Source organism: Chiloscyllium plagiosum, unplaced genomic scaffold, assembly GCF_037043375.1.
Source record: "Chiloscyllium plagiosum isolate Xiang-an unplaced genomic scaffold, Cpla_swu_hap1 HiC_scaffold_1, whole genome shotgun sequence".
NCBI classification, from domain to species: Eukaryota; Metazoa; Chordata; class Chondrichthyes; order Orectolobiformes; family Hemiscylliidae; genus Chiloscyllium; species Chiloscyllium plagiosum.
The window spans coordinates 125,402,663-125,420,470 of NW_028270139.1; the positions used below are offsets into that span (position 1 = coordinate 125,402,663).

The following is a 17,808-nucleotide window of genomic DNA, read 5'->3' on the forward strand; positions in this document are numbered from 1 at the left end:
TCTAAGGAGCCTTGGTAAATTCCTGCAGTGCATCTTGTAGATAACATATACTGGTGCTATAGTGTATTGATTGACTGACTGATTGACTGATTGATTGAAAAGCTTTGTTTACCAGCAGTACAGGCAGATCATAGTAAGCAAGAATGTACAGATCAGAGATTGTTAAAAGACTTAGACAGAGACATACAGATTACATTGCATAGGGTGTGCGCTAGGCAAGATTAACTTATCAAAAATCAGCATTATTTGAGGCTAGACAGTCCATTCATCAGTCTAATAATGATTGGGAAGAAGCTGTTCCTGAACTTGCTGGTGTGTGTGTTCAGGCTTCAGTATCTTCTGCCTGACAGAAGAGTTTGTAAGAGATCATTACCAGGGTGCAATGGGTCTTTGATGATGTTGACAGCCTTTCCACAGCAGCGAGCTTCTGGTGGCTTCTGTGATAGTCTGTGCACACCACCTTCTGTGCTTTCTTAGGTCCTGGGCAGAGCCATTGCCATACCAGGCCATTATGCAAGCAGACAGTATGCTTTCAATGGTGCATCTATAGAAGCTGGTTAGGGCCCTTTCAGCTAAATGACCAGCAAGCTACCTGTGGAGGTAATTTCTAAAAGGTTTTGCTGATTAGAGTTTTACAATCTAGACAGAGAGAAAAAGAGTCGGTCATTCCTAGGAAGGAGGTTCACAATAGCAAATGTGCTGTCAGTCTCATCAGGAAGAAGACTCAATGAGAAAAAATGACCAAAATCACAAGGCTGAGGTGGTTTCAGAGAAAGATACAAAGAAGACATGAGTTTAGGGAACCCATGTTAAATAATAAGTCACCTGAATTCACATTCAAGGGTGTCGCAATTAACTGAAGGATAATAACATGAGTTCAGCTTGGAGGTAATTGCTGAAAGGAAATGGACTGCAGCCATGCTAGCTGACCAAAAAGCTTTAGTAGAGAGACAAGAATGATTCTATAGAACAGAATCCCTACAATGTGGAAACAGGCTCTTCGCCTAACAAGTCCACACCGACCTTCTGAAGAGTAACCCATCCAGAGCCATTCCTCTACCCTACATTTTATCCTGACTAATGCACCTAACCTACACAACCCTGAACACTATGGGCAATTTAGCATGGCCAACTTACCTCACTTGCACGTCTTTGAACTGTGGGAGGAAACCGAAGTGCCATGGGGAGACCCACACACACAAGGAGAATGTGCAAACTCCACACAGACAGTCGCCTGAGGCTCGAATCGAATCTGGGACCCTGGCACTGTGAGGCAGTTGTGCTAACCACTGTGCCACCATGCCGCCCAAAACAATTTCATTCTTCACTGTGGTTTGAAAGCCCTGTGCATTGAGTAAAACAGTGTGAATCTTGCTCTCTAAAGTTTGCAATGAAATCATTCCAATAGTGTAATATAGTTGTAATTTGTATTTTGTGTAACAAACTTTTATGTTCTTAAAACATTTTGTACATATGTTTAATAAATTATTTCATGATAAACAAAAAGGAAAAGAAAAACTTATGATCTATCAAGCAGGAATCGGATTTATTCAATATTAATATCATCTGGGTCATAGTTAATATGACTGAGGCCCATCTCCTGATCCTTGCAATATCCTTGGAAATACTTGTGCATGAAACACAGGTAATTAGAAAAGCTAATGAAATGATGGCTCTTATTTCAAGTGGGTTGGAGCATAACAGTAGGGAAGTATTACTGAAACTTTACAAGGTGCTGGTGAGAACACATTTGGAGTAATGTGTGAACACTTCTGGTCACTTTTTACTTCAGAAAAAATGTCATTTCATTGGGGGCACTAGGATGATCCCCAATATGCAGGAAGTGCCTTATGAGCAATGGCTAAATAGGCTGGGATTCAACTCATCAGAGTTTATAAGGCTGAGAAGTGATCTTATTGAAACATTAGGGCCTTGACAGGGTAAATGCTGAAAGGATGTTCCATCTCATGGGAGAGTCGAGGACCAAAGGGCACAGTCTCAGAATAAATGGCCGCAAACTTAAGACTGAGGCGAGGAGGACTTCCTTCTGTCAGAAGTTTGATAATCTTTGGAATTCCCTGCCACAAAGAGCTTGGGGCAACAGTCCTCATATATATTTAAAGCTAAGATTATTAGATTCTGGATCAGTCAGGGAATCAAATGTTACAGAGAAAATGCAGGCAAGTGGACATTAGGAATGTTGAATCAGCCACGATTGTATTGAATGGCGGAGCTGGCTTGAAGAGTAGAATTCCTGTTCCTATTTCTTATGGTTTTGGCCTGTAAATCCACCATTGCTCCATTTATGTCTGTGCTTCATTTTCTGTAAATTAACCAATCTTCAATCCATACTATTACCCCTTATCTCATGAATCCTAATTTGTGTGTTCACTTCTTGTATAGCAAGTTATAAAAGGTTTTTTTGAAAATCCTGTCACACTATGTCTTCTGATTCTCTCAGTTATATACAGCCATGCCAACTCCTCTGATTTCCACCAGAAATGTTTTTTTCTGAGAACACTCCGGCCTTCCACATGATCGCTAAGCAATTTTTGAAAACTGTCAATTAAGATAAGATTCAGAGCCTTTAGCTATCATTGAAAATAAAATGTATTAATGAATTCTCTGATCACTGCAAGTCCCAGCGTGAGCCAATTCACAAATTCAGATTTGTGAAGCATTGAATTTGTAGTAGTTCTGGCTCATCTATGTAACATTGTTGGATAGACAGCCTGAAAAAGAAGGAAACTGTGGAGATGAGAACAGTGAAAGAGCTGCTAGAGCTATGTGTTCTGTTTATGCTAATGTAACATAACTTCAGTTGTATGCATCTCATCACTTTGGAGCAATGTATATCTTATTAGGAGGAGGAGGACAACAATGAACTTGCAGGTGCTCAATGTTAGACATGCACTTCCTGCATTGGAGCACAAAAAGGGTGGAATCAGGGCACTCCTGTTTATTGAACAACACAGAAGAGGTCACTGTTAAGGGGAGGTGACGGCCGAGTGATATCATCACTATGCTACAAATTTCACGACCCAGGGACTCTGGTTCAAATCCAGTCATGGCAGATGGTGGAATTTGAATTCAATATAAAAAAAAATTTGTCATTGAAAGGCTAATAATGACCACTGCGCCTTGTTGGAAAAACCCATCTCGTTCAGTAATGGGAAGGAAATCTGTTATCCTTGCCTATTTTGGCCGACAGGTGATTCCAGACTCTCAGCCATGTGGTTGAATGTCAACAGCCCTCTGGGCTATTAGATGAGCAATAAAGAATAGCCAGGTCAGTGACATCCAAATCCCATGAATAAACAAATTGTTATAAGGAGCTCATGAAATTAAAAGATTGGATTGCTTCATAAAATACCATTAGTGACTTACCATATAGAGTGGATATCGTGTTTAGAGTTATGTAGAAACTGAACTGCTGGAAACTATATTATATGCACAGACAAAGCATGATAGATGAGCGAGTTAGTGCAAAAAAGGATGAAACCAGGTGACTATTAATCTCAATAATTTACCAAATACAGAGGAACCTCGATTACCCAAATACCAATTATCCGAAAATCAAATTATCTGAAGGAGATCTCTAGGTCCTGATAGAAACATTACATCAAAGACGTGTTTCCAACAGTGATCGCATCTTTTGTTTACAGTGATTAATCAGGCACCATCTCCAAATGTCTGACCTGCCGCCATCTCTCTCTCCCACACTTTACAGAGGGGTGTACCCTCTGTATAGCTAACAGAGCTATACTTCAAACAAAAACCTACTAGTTCAAGATGTCAAATTTTCACGTTATTTGAAGAAAAAAATGAAGCTTTACATCCATTATTTTGAAAAGTACAAGTAAATACAAATCACTGAGAATTTGAATTGTTCTTGTCTCACATTTGACCACAGTTGTTATACAACATTAGCAGCTATTTAAAATGAGATAACTGTACTCACCAGTATCCATTTGCCAGACATAAACAGACCCATCAGAACAACCAACCACTAGGTAATCATCAGAAGGTCTCCATTTGATGACTTGAATAGGAAATAAATGCCTTGATGCGAGCATTATGCATTTCTTGTCTCGAAGGCTGAGAAGACCCACCGAGTGATCACTGGCAACTGAGCAGATACAGTACTGAACTCGAGACTACAACCAAAACCAAAAACAAAGAAAATATTTACTTTGTAACATTAGGCAGATATTTTAAATTGGAAATACATTCACTAAAAGAAACACTTTGTTACTTGCATAAATTACGCAATTTTAAATTAATTATATTATTATCACATAATGCCAACTAGAGATTGCCTATACGCTAATGAACTATACATAAAAGTGACAAGGACAGGAAAAGATTCAATGGAATATAATGAGAACTAATTTTAGAACAGCAATTGGCACACTGCTGGAAATGCAGAATATTCCACTGCTCTCGTCATTTTCCAGTACTCACTAAATTGCCATTCATGAAAAAAACTGCTCCTTTTCAGAAGCCCTGTTTCAGATTCCAATCTATGGGTGCTCAAGAAGGTAGAAAGATATACAATTAGCCACCATTTAAAGGTTGCAGGTGTGTTTTTAAAAATGCAAAAATGAAATTAAGACTGGGGTTATGTTCTTTCGGAACTTCCTTAACAGGGAAAAAAAAAGATATAAAACCACCTATTTGGCAATTGAAATATTTTACAGTGTTAAGTTCCTGTATTGCAAGCTAGTAAACTTTTAAAATGAACTAAAAGAAGTTACTTTCTACCTCCAGTACCCTCCTGCTTACCACCAATTCTGGTGACCAAACTTCCCTGATCTCTCTGCTTACTGAAGATACCTCGTCTTCCCTTGCAGTCATTTCCTTCCCAACCCTCCTATGAAACCTCTCCCTGGCCCCGAACCTCTGACTTGCAGACTCTTTCCATGTAAGATGCACCTTCTTTCAAGCTTCCTGCTGCCTGACTCACACTGTTACCATTTGCCTCTCCTGAATCTGGGTTCCCATTCAGATCTTATCCAATGCTGAAGCTTTTGGACTGTAAAAGTCCAAGTCTTGATGCTGCATAAATCATGACCTGGGGCTGTTATAGTTCATGGCCTCTTTAATTGTTCTCACTTGCGATTTCCCTTGCCTATGACTTCACCGTGTGAAAGTTCAGAGTCACAGCACACAAACAGACCCTTTGGTCCAACTCATCTATGCCGACCTAGTTTCCCAGACTAAACTGAAGACAAAAAATGCTAGAGATCACAACATGTCTGATAGCACTATGGATGCTGTCTGAACACTGATTTCCAGCATTTGGTGTCTTCAGTACAGATTCCAGCATCTGCAGTAATTTGTTTCCAAACTAAACTAGTCCCAATCTCTGGGGACGAGTAGCAAAAGGCAGGGGGAGCAGCTTTAGCTGTCAATTAAAAAAACATGGATTCTAGCAGCCGCAGCCCAGCACTTTTGTACTATCAGGGCTGCCTATATGTTCACAACCCCACAGCTATGGTAACAGACCAGATCTGGATTCTAAATAGAAACACCAATTCAGGAGGCGGTGATGAGAAGTTGAATCAGGGAGTAAGGGGTTCAATGAGGCAGTGAGTCTGAGGGAGTGAGAGATCACAGGTTGGAGGTCAGGCACATAGACAGGCCACAAATCAGAAGTCAGGCAGGGGGTGACATCACAAATCAAATATTGGGCACAGGGAGGGGCCACAAGTCAGACATTGAATGGAGAGAGAGAGAGAGAGAGAGAGAGAGAGAGAGACTGACTGACTGACTGCAAGGGAGAGAGTTAAAATGGAGAGGTGTAACTCCTAATAGTGCCAAATAGGTCACATTGGAAAATATGATCAAACAAATATTGTGACATGCAACAAGATTACAGGGCCCATTAACTTACAAACACCAAACAGGTCAACATTAAACGGAGGCTTAATGCCGGAATGGTTTCAGGAATGAAGGATTTTGGAGAAGGTTCTCTTTAGAACAAAAGAGATAAAGGAAATCCTTAACCGAAGTATAAAAGCTGATGACAGATTTAGATAAAATTGACTAAATAAAAGCTATTCCCATAAGTATATGGACCAGAGAACACAGGCGTTAGGTTTTTAAGGAAGAATTTATTTTAAATTTAGTAAGTGATAATAACTTGGAAATGTGCTTCCTATAACCGTGGTATAATGACAAGGATGACATGTTGCTTCCAATATAGAAACATGACATATAAAGACTTTGAGAGTCACCCATGCAAGCTCCCAATTATACACTAACCACAAAATGGGTGACATTTTGAGAACTGGATTACTATAAAACAGTAGCAATAAATGGTCTTTCAGGATCCATTACTTGGATACAGCTAGTATAATTTCCAGCAAGGCACAAAATATCCAAGTTTAACAAAGGACACTAAGTATTGCATTGCATAAGTACTGCAAAGAAGCATCAAGAAACTGATACAGGAAGGGAGTACAGAATATGACAAATTAGCAAACAACATAAAAATGGACTTTAAAATCTGTTACAGTCTAAAAAGGAAACATCTGACTAAGCCAACAGTAGGTCCTTTCCTCACAGAGTCCGAAAAAATTATAATGGGGAATAGAGAAATGGTACAGAATCTAATTTATTCATTTATGTTTGCTTTTGAAAGATGAAGTGTTTCACTTTGATTTCACAGTTGTCAGTTTCATTCATTTGCTGAAGGACTGCTGCCATTATAACAATATTTGAATTAAAGTTCTCTGGATTATTAGTCCAGGCTTTTTTCCCGAAATAATGAATTATACAAATTAGGAGTAGGAATAGACTGTTCAACACCTCGAAATCTGCTCTGCCACTAAACAAGATCATAGCTGATCTGATTATGACCTTAAATATGCGTTCCATATACCCCTAATAATCATTCACCCTCTTGTTACCAATAATCTATGCACCTCTCTTCTACCACCTATTCAAGACGACAGTAATCCAGGAACTAACTGAAGGCCCCATTACAGGTCAATTAGTTTCCAGAAATGTTTTTCAGTATGAATGTAGATGTATAAATTTATAATAGAAATGCCAGAGAAGACAAATTTAAATTAACGACTAAACTATTGCGACAAACAGGATGAGAGAAGAGGACGGTCACAACACACATTAGAGATATGTTTTATCCAGTTCTCAATGTAGACAATTATAGATACTAATCCATCCATTTCAGGGTGCTAATCCACTACCAGATTAGTTTTGAAAAATACTGAAACTATTTATTATAAAATAATTATTCAATAAAGAATGCAAAGCATATTGTGCTTAAAATATGATATCCTTCTAAATAACTTAATAGATACATACTATAGAATTCCTACAGTATGGAAACAGGCCCTTCGGCCCAACAGGTTCACACTGACCCTCCAAAGAGTGACCCACACAAAACTCATTCTCCTATTGCTCTAAATTTACCCTCCTGACTAATGCACCTCACCTATACATCACTGAACACTATGGACAATTTAGCATAGCATAGCCTGTACATCTTTGGATTGTGGAAGGAAACCAGAGAACCAGGAAGAAACCCACGCAGACATGGGGAGAACGTGCAAAAGCCACACAGACAGACAGGCCCCTGAGGCTAGAATCGAGCCTGGGTCCCTGGTGCTGTGAGGCAGCAGTGCTAACAACTGAGCCACTGTGCCAATCACCATACTAGTTAGAGAAAACTTTCTCTTCAGAGAACTGTACCAAAAAAATACTTTTGCCAAATAATTGCTAATTTGTGAAGAAGAAAAGGATAATGTTCCAGATGACTTTCTGCCTGGCATCTTAACACAGGTCAAGTGATATTGACAAATACAGGTAATTGTCAACAGACACGTGCAGTTGTCACTGGGCTATTTTCAGAAGTGGTTTGTTCAGGAGATGTCAATAGAAAGCCTCCCCAAAGCTTTTTCGAGGAATAACTGTATTAGTTTTAACTCTCTCGTTGGATTCTGAGAATTATTTTAGAAGAAAATGGGTTAGTTACATCCTAACTGAACTTTAAACAGAATGGAATAACAGCAACTCATACGTGTGATTTCTAGCAAACAATTTCAAACAGTTCTAAGGATGGCATACAGCGTCTAACAAAATGTCAGAAATCCCTTATAGCGACTGTTTAAAACCAAATTCATACTTCTCAATCTTTGAAATCAACCAATTTCCTCAAATTATTTAAATACAAGGCCTTAAATAAATTAATAATTGAGGTGTTGTCAAAGGTGCATGCCCATGTACTTTGTTTGAATTATCCACGAAATCTAACTCTGCTATACCTCAAAAACACACTTACAGTAAGTCCCATCACAATATCACAGTGGACTGACGATAACAAGTCCCATACACTTAATACAGTTGGGTACAATTCTTTACTAAAACAAATTATTTTCTTGTATTTTTCTTGGGAATAGTTTTTAAATGCTCAAAATCTAGTGTAACCCACTTGCCTCAAAGTTGGATGTTCTAACATTTTTCCACGTAATTGAAGTCACAAAGTGCATTACCTAGACATAAAGAGAGTCAAAAGCCCCTTGTAACTTCCAATTTTAAAGTGAAGACATCATTTGAATAAAAGTCACATGCACAAGAAAACCCTCACTGCTGGTGCATTTGTAGATACTCAAGTGACATGGATCCCATCTCTGAAAGCTTGCCTTTGTACTTTTATGTAAAAATTGGGTATCTGGCTTTTTATAACCCTTTGATAGTAAGAGCCATACTCATTCGGGGAAGCAAAATCCCCATCGGCCAATCTAAATGGAAGGTTGGATCTAAAACCACTTTGAACAGTTATCCCTCGGGACAAGATCTCAGTCTAATCAAAGCAAATTTTGTAGTTAAAATACAAATTGTAACTTAGGAGTATGCAAAGCACAATAGGCAGTGACTTATTTATCTGCATGACCAAAACAATCTTGAATATGGCTAAAAATGTCTACTTTTGCACTGCCATAAACAACACTATCACGAGAATCTACATGACAAGGGTGAACTCTAGCTAAGTGAAAGAGATAAAAATGCTGCAGAAATCTGAAGTGCACATTCTCAAGGGAGGAATAAATGTCCATAAGAATCTTTTTAAAAAATTAATAAAAACTTTAGGACATACTATCCTTCACAGGCTCCAGGAGCAACAAGGCTTTTAAACATAAGACAGCTGATGTTCAATAAATGTTGCATAGAAAGTTGAACTGTACAATTTGATAATGTTTATGATAGCTTTAAATTAACAACTGCACACTTGATTTCCAGTGTAAACATATGCAAAGAAAAACTTTAAAATGTTCCAAGGTCTCAAATGGAAAAAAGGTTAAAAAAAAAATTCAAGTGTCATAAAAATGAAAAGCCATCAAAAATACCACAAATTGCATCAAGTTAACAGTGTACCTGAGGGATTGGAATGAGTCTTAATGGACCAAGAGATAAAATGATATGTTCACGTTGAGTGCTTGAGATAGAGGAAAAAAAGGACATCGTTAAAAAGGAGGAATTATGAAATCAGGAAGGAAGATGCAAGGATCAGATAACTAGGGAGCATTCTATTGCTAAAAACAAATGATCCCAGCATTAGAGTTCATGGAGGAGAGGAAACGGACTACTGCAATGCAAAAATGTACATCGTGCATTTAATCGAAATATAAAAAGGCAATTACAGTCAATTAATAGTTATACAAATGTGCAGTTATATATAATGAAATAAATTCAGTACGAGCAGGTCACAGGTAATATATCCTGCAGCGAGTAACTCATCTCCAGACTCTTCAAACCTGCCCACTAAGCACAAAGCAAAAATCAAAAATGTGATACCATCTAGAACAAAGAAGTCTTCTTAATTGGCACCACATACATAAACAATAATTCAGGTCACTACTGATGTCCAGTAGTGTACACTTCTGACGAGACAGACCGCAGAAATTCACCAAGGCTGGTTAGATAGCACCTTCTAAAAATACAACCACTATCATCTCAAAGGATAAGGGTAGTCAATGCATGAGAACATCATGACTTGCAAGTTCCCCTCACTGCATTCACCACCCTGATCCTCATGCAGTTACTGTGCTGACATTTGCCACAAACCTTTGGTAGAATAGACACGTTCTCAAAGCCTGATGATTCGCAATTTGGTTATGGAATGACGAGCTGCACCACTGCTTTAGTCACTCTTAACCCACTGCATCTTTCATATAGGTCACTTTGGCCTTAGCAAACCCGGTCTTTGAGAGATTAAGTTCCAGGTCAGATGACACTGTTTTCTGACAGGGGACTTCCAGTTTCTTCAAGTGCATGTCCCAGGTGTCACTGTACACTGGGAGGCTATTGAAGTGAATTATACTATTAGAAATACCTTAGCATGTATAATTGAAGCACATGAGGTTGGGGACAGTGTATTGAAGTGAATAACGAACTGGTTAGCACACAGGAAATAATATAAAAACTTGAGAACTAGGAGCAGGAATAGGCAATTGAGCCTGATCCACCATTTAATCCAATTATGACTGATCTCATCTCAGCGTTAACTCCACTTTCCTGCCCATTCTTCATAAACCTTCAACCAATTCCCTATTAAAAATTGGTGATCTCTTCCTCAAATTTATGTCCCGGCATCTACCAGACTTTAGGATAGCGAATTCCTCAAATAGATGACCCTTTGAGAGAGGTATTTCATCCTCATCTCTGCTTTAAATCTGTTAACTCTTATCCTAAATCTCTGGCCTCCTGTTCTAGACTGCCCCACGTGGGAAACACTCTCCTTACATATAGTGTGTCAATCCCTTTAGCATCTTGTATATTTCAAGTAAATGTGTTCTCATCCTTTTAAATTCTAGCACGTATAGGCCTTAACAGTTCAATCTCTCTTCACAAGACAAAACACTCATCTCTGCAATCAATTGAGTGATTCTCCTCTGAACTGCCTCAATACCATATTCTGCACTCTGACCTGCTAACTGATGGACTCTGCATGGTACGATCTGTCTGTAGTGTACGCTAAACAACGCTTTTCGCTCTATTTTGTACCTTGGACAGTAATTCAAATCAAATCAAAAAATATCCATCCTCAAGTAAGGGGACTAAAATTGTATGCAATATTCCAGATGCGATCTCACTGATGCCTTGCACAGATGCAGCAACACTTCCCTACTTTTATATTCTATTCATTCAGCAATAAACACCAAACTTCCATTTGTCTTCCTTATTTTCTCATGTACCTGAATACTCCATACCTGGGACATCCAGAACCCTATGCATGGAAGCATTCTTAAGTATCTCTTCATTTAGACAATAAGTTGCCTTTTTGTTTCTCTGACCAAAATGGACTACCTCTCACTTCTCTACATTAAACTTCCCGTGTCAAATTTTTTGGCCATTCATCTAACCTACCCATAATCATTTACACATTTCTTATCTTTTTGTTGCAATGTACTTTCCCACCTACTTCAATGTCATTTGTAACTATGGCTCTACTGAAAAGCATGAATAAATGGATCTTTTTTCAAGTAATAGGCGGTTGAGTAGTTGGGCACCACAGGAATCAGTGCTTGGACCCCAGATATTCACCAAATATATTAACGATTTAGATGAGGTAACTAAATGGGATATTTCCCAGGGTGCAGACAATACAATGCTGGGTGGGAGGATGAACTGTAAGGAGGATGCAGAGAGGCTATTATGATTTGGACAAATTGAGTGAGTCAGCAAATTCATGGTAGATGAAGTATAACATGAATAAATATGAGATTACCCAAAGCAAGATGACAGATTGTTGTCTGAAGACAACTGATTGAAAAAGGAGACCTGGGTATCCTTGTACACGAGTTGCTAAAAATAAGCATGCAGGTGCAGCATGTGCTGACCTTCATAGCAACATGATTCAAGAACTGGATCAGGGATGTTTTGCTGCAGTTGTAGAGAGGCTTGGTGAGACCACATTCGGAGTCTTCTGTGCAGTTCTGGTTTCCTTATGTGAGGAAGGATGTTATTGTTATGGAAGGAATGCAATAAAGGTTTACCAGAATGATCCCTGGATGGTGGGACTGACATATGATGAGAGGTTGAATCAATTAGGATTATATTCACCAAAGTTCAAAAGAATGAGTGTGAGATCTCATAGAAATCTATGAAATTCCAAAAGGACAAGACAGGGGAAATGCAGGAAGGATGCTCCTAATGACCAGAAGCCTCCAGAATCAGGATGTACAGATATGCAGGTGATTTAGGGCTGAGATGAGGAGAAATTTGAGCCTATGAAATTCTCTGCCACAGAAAGAAGCTGAGGTCAAAACATTGAACATTTTCTAAAAGATAGATAGATATTATTCTTACAGCTAAAGGGATCAAAGGGTAAGTGGAGAATATGGAAACAAGGTATTGAGTCGGATGATCAGCCATGATTGCATTAAATGACAGAAGTTTCAAAGAGCAAAATCAGCTATGCCATTTTCGTTATTTCGACATTTCTCACTATCAGGCTCATTAATCCATGAACCATGGCTGAAACACTTGCAGGTCCAAATGGTATTGCAAATGGCTCCAGTCACCGTATTAACTTTTCAGTCGTCAATACAGAAGCTTGTAGAGCCACCTGACATAGGCCTGAGAAAAACTGGGGAGCTCCAGCTGCTGGCACTAGGCTTTTGTCAGTTGGTGCTCCAGCGTATTGCTAATCACCTCCTGAGCTTGGTCCAGCTTTTCTGAGGTAAAAACAATGACTGCAGATGCTGGAAACCAGATTCTGGATCAGTGGTGCTGGAAGAGCACAGCAATTCAGGCAGCATCAGAGGACAGGCAAAATCGACGTTTCGGGCAAAAGCCCTTCATCAGGAATAAAGGCAGAGAGCCTGAAGCGTGGAGAGATAAGCTAGAGGAGGGTGGGGGTGGGGAGAGAGTGGCATAGAGTACAATAGGTCAGTGGGGAAGGAGATGAAGGTGATAGGTCAGGGAGGAGAGGGTGGAGTGGATAGGTGGAAAAAGAGGAGCTGGGCAGGTCGGACAAGTCCGGACAGGTCAGGGGATCGAGTTTCTGGAGGTTAGAAGCTAGGATGAGGTGGGGGAAGGGGAAATGAGGAAACTGTTGAAATCCACATTGATGCCCTGGGGTTGAAGTGTTCCGAGGCGGAAGATGAGGCGTTCTTCCTCCAGGCGTCTGGTGGTGAGGGAGCGGCGGTGGAGGAGCCCAGCACCTCCATATCCTCGGCAGAGTGGGAGGGGGAGTTGAAATGTTGAGCCACTGGGCGATGTGGTTGATTGGTGCGGGTGTCTCGGAGATGTTCCCTAAAGCGCTCTGCTAGGAGGCGTCCAGTCTCCCCAATGTAGAGGAGACCGCATCGGGAGCAACGGATACAATAGATGATATTAGTGGATGTGCAGGTAAAACTTTGATGGGTGTGGAAAGCTCCTTTGGGGCCTTGGATGGAGGTGAGGGAGGAGGTGTGGGCGCAGGTTTTACAGTTCCTGCGGTGGCAGGGGAAAGTGCCAGGATGGGAGGGTGGGTCGTAGGGGGGCGTGGACCTGACCAGGTAGTCACGGAGGGAACGGTCTTTGCGGAAGGCGGAGAGGGGTGGGGAGGGAAATATATCCCTGGTGGTGGGGTCTGTTTGGAGGTGGCGGAAATGTTGGCGGATGATTTGGTTTATGCGAAGGTTGGTAGGGTGGAAGGTGAGCACCAGGGGCGTTCTGTCCTTGTTGCGGTTGGAGGGGTTGGGTCTGAGGGCGGAGCAGCTACCACCCCCACGCTGATTGATGATGTCACTTCTGCGCCCATCATGGCCACTCCCACAGCCACTTCCGGCCCTCACATCATCGCCGATGCCACATGCTCGGGTGGCGGAAGTGCCGATGCCACTTCCGCCACCCCTACTGCCGTGTCTGCCACCACTTCCGCCCCCACCAGCGCCACTCACCTGCATTCTACTGACACGCCCCCCACAGACCCCACTGTCACTATCCCCACCCCCCAGAACCCCGAGGGGAACACTACCCCTGCTCATGACTCTACCCCCATTCCCCCCACCATCACACCCACTCCAGGTACTGGCTCAGACCCCACTCCCAGCTCTACACCCACACCAGCTCCCAGCTCCCAGCCCTGCCGAGTTTTCACCATCCCCCCAGACCTCCCCCTCACTGAGGACGAACGATCAGTCTTCAGCAAAGGACTCACCTTCATCCCCGTCCGTCCACGCATCAATGAATTTAATACATGCCGTGGCATCGAACAATTCTTCCGTCGCCTCCGCCTCCGAGCTTACTTTCACAATCAGGACTCCCGCCCACCTTCTGAGGACCCCTTCGCCCACCTCCAACACACTGCATCCACCTGGACACCCCGCGCTGGCCTATTACCTGCCCTCGACCTCTTCATTTCCAACTGCCGCCGGGACATTAACCGCCTCAACCGCCTCAACCTGTCGACCCCCCTCCCCCACTCCAACCTCTCACCCTCACAACGCGCAGCCCTCCAATCCCTCTGCTCCAATCCTGACCTCACCATCAAGCCAGCGGACAAAGGGGGCGCAGTGGTAGTCTGGCGCACTGACCTCTACATCGCTGAAGCCAAACGCCAACTCGAGGACACCTCTTCCTACCGCCATCTTGACCATGACCCCACCCCCCATCACCAAACCATCATCTCCCAGACCATACAGAACCTCATCACCTCAGGAGATCTTCCACCCACAGCTTCCAATCTCATAGTCCAGGAACCCCGTACTGCCCGGTTCTACCTCCTTCCCAAGATCCACAAGCCTGACCACCCTGGCCGACCCATTGTCTCAGCATGCTCCTGCCCCACTGAACTCATCTCTACCTACCTCGACACTGTCCTATCCCCCCTAGTCCAGGAACTCCCCACATACGTTCGAGACACCACCCACGCCCTCCACCTCCTCCAAGACTTCCGTTTCCCCGGCCCCCAACACCTCATCTTCACCATGGATATCCAATCCCTCTACACCTCCATCCGCCATGACCAGGGCCTCCAAGCCCTCCGTTTTTTCCTCTCCAGACGTTCCCAACAGTACCCCTCCACCGACACTCTCATTCGTTTGGCCGAACTGGTCCTCACCCTTAACAATTTCTCCTTTGAATCCTCCCACTTCCTCCAGACCAAAGGGGTAGCCATGGGCACACGTATGGGCCCCAGCTATGCCTGTTGGCTACGTAGAGCAGTTGATCTTCCGTAATTACACCGGCACCACTCCCTACCTCTTCCTCCGCTACATTGATGACTGCATTGGCGCCACCTCGTGCTCCCGCGAGGAGGTTGAGCAATTCATCAACTTCACCAACACATTCCACCCTGACCTTAAATTTACCTGGACCATCTCTGACACCTCCCTCCCCTTCCTGGACCTCTCCATCTCCATCAGTGACGACCGACTTGACACTGACATCTTCTACAAACCCACCGACTCCCACAGCTACCTGGATTACACCTCTTCCCACCCTACCTCTTGCAAAAATGCCATCCCGTATTCCCAATTCCTCCGCCTCCGTCGTATCTGCTCCCAGGAGGAGCGGTTCCACCATAGAACACACCAGATGGCCTCCTTCTTTAGAGACCGCAATTTCCCTTCCCACGTGGTTAAAGATGCCCTCCAATGCATCTCATCCACATCCCGCACCTCCGCCCTCAGACCCAACCCCTCCAACCGCAACAAGGACAGAACGCCCCTGGTGCTCACCTTCCACCCTACCAACCTTCGCATAAACCAAATCATCCGCCAACATTTCCGCCACCTCCAAACAGACCCCACCACCAGGGATATATTTCCCTCCCCACCCCTCTCCGCCTTCCGCAAAGACCGTTCCCTCCGTGACTACCTGGTCAGGTCCACGCCCCCCTACGACCCACCCTCCCATCCTGGCACTTTCCCCTGCCACCGCAGGAACTGTAAAACCTGCGCCCACACCTCCTCCCTCACCTCCATCCAAGGCCCCAAAGGAGCTTTCCACACCCATCAAAGTTTTACCTGCACATCCACTAATATCATCTATTGTATCCGTTGCTCCCGATGCGGTCTCCTCTACATTGGGGAGACTGGACGCCTCCTAGCAGAGCGCTTTAGGGAACATCTCCGAGACACCCGCACCAATCAACCACATCGCCCAGTGGCTCAACATTTCAACTCCCCCTCCCACTCTGCCGAGGATATGGAGGTGCTGGGCCTCCTCCACCGCCGCTCCCTCACCACCAGACGCCTGGAGGAAGAACGCCTCATCTTCCGCCTCGGAACACTTCAACCCCAGGGCATCAATGTGGATTTCAACAGTTTCCTCATTTCCCCTTCCCCCAGCTTTTCTGAGCCTAGTCCATAAGAATGTTCTCTTTTGAGATGGGCCTCTCCCATATCCACATCATGTAGAACGTGCTGAGTTTGTCTCTGCTTCGTTCCTTAAATGTGGTGATCAGACTCATTAAATCCCCTCATCATTCTGTACCTAGGTTAGCAAATAAGGAGTCTCAGTTTGCTTGTGTCTCTATTGCTTACCTGGACAGAAGAGGTTTCTATGTGGACCTTACTCCCCTCTCCTTCCATTTCATCCCCGCTGATACCCTTGTTCTCGAGGACAGTGGCAATGGGAGAGACATTACTTTCTTGTTGCATTCTTGGCAATATATTGCTATATAATGATGATGTCGCCATAAGAAGGGAGACATTGTAAAAGTTTTTCACTGTACTTCTACAATGGAACACAGGTGATAACTATACTCTATCCGATATATATATTCTACATGATGCAGCCTTTGCTGATGATCTGGGTTCTAACTTGATAAATCATTTGCCTAAGCTTCTTGGCTACTCTATATGCACCATTGGACTGAATTAGACTTAAGAGTTCCTTATTTAAATTTAATAACAACAATCTATTCAATCTGTTGTGCCATCAGGATTATGTCTCAACCAACACAATCAATGGACCAATCTAGACTTGAGAAATGAGTGTAATTTCTCTGGACGTAGTTGTCTCTAAGATGTGATACTGGGAAACAGCTTGGTTTGATGATTGCATAAAGATCTTTTCAACTGTAATACCTTAGTTTTCTTTTTTTAATATTATTAATTTGTCTTCTGCAGTCTTGTGTGAAAATGCTTCAGTAACTAACCACCACCTTGATTAACTATATAATTTTAAAACATAGGTCATTCTGTTATAATGCATGTTGCATCAACACGAATTCGCTGCAACGTGAATGACAAATTAGGGACACTGTTTCTAAAGCGCAAACTTTTCAAACTTGAATTGGCTGTAACTCGATTACAGCGTTAACATTTTAAGTGCTGTTTCTATAACACAGGGTTGCACAAGAACTCAAACATCGTGATTCAGAAGAACTGACTGTATGATCGATCAAAGCGGATTTCATTCGGGGATTGGACATGTCCCATTTTACATCAGCTGGGATTACAACAGAAGTTCGCAACCTAAATTTTTTGTCTTGTGATCATTCTTTCTGGAAAATGTTTTGATATGAGCCTCAAAGTTAATCTTCACTAATTGTATTCTTTGTTCGATTTTCAACAAAGTTATATCAGAACCTATCATTATCCAGCTTCTCCTAAAACTGCAATTCTCAAAAATTAAAAATAAGTCAGCTTTCCGCAAGGTCTTCAGAGTTGGATTGTTTTATTTGTATCATGGCATTTGAAGCTGTATTCATAACTGCAATCTGAACAGATCACTGGATCATTCCCTAACTTGAACTCACTGTTTTGATAATAAGACCATAAGACATAAGAGCAGAATTTACACTATTCAGCCCATCGAGTCTTCAATCATAGCTGATAAGTTTCT

The 17,808-nt window shown here is 42.4% G+C and overlaps 1 protein-coding gene across 5 annotated transcripts in view; it reads right to left on the reverse strand.

Annotated features, from left to right (window-relative positions):
* The window catches only part of wdr7 (WD repeat domain 7), a 686,509-nt gene that overhangs the window by 567,358 nt on the left and 101,343 nt on the right, over positions 1-17,808 (reverse strand). For all 5 annotated transcript variants that reach the window (XM_043675775.2, XM_043675690.2, XM_043675605.2 and 2 more), the window contains one exon: positions 3,962-4,157. In XM_043675775.2, the coding sequence (XP_043531710.1) occupies positions 3,962-4,157 (196 nt within the window). The remainder of the gene's footprint in view (positions 1-3,961; positions 4,158-17,808) is intronic.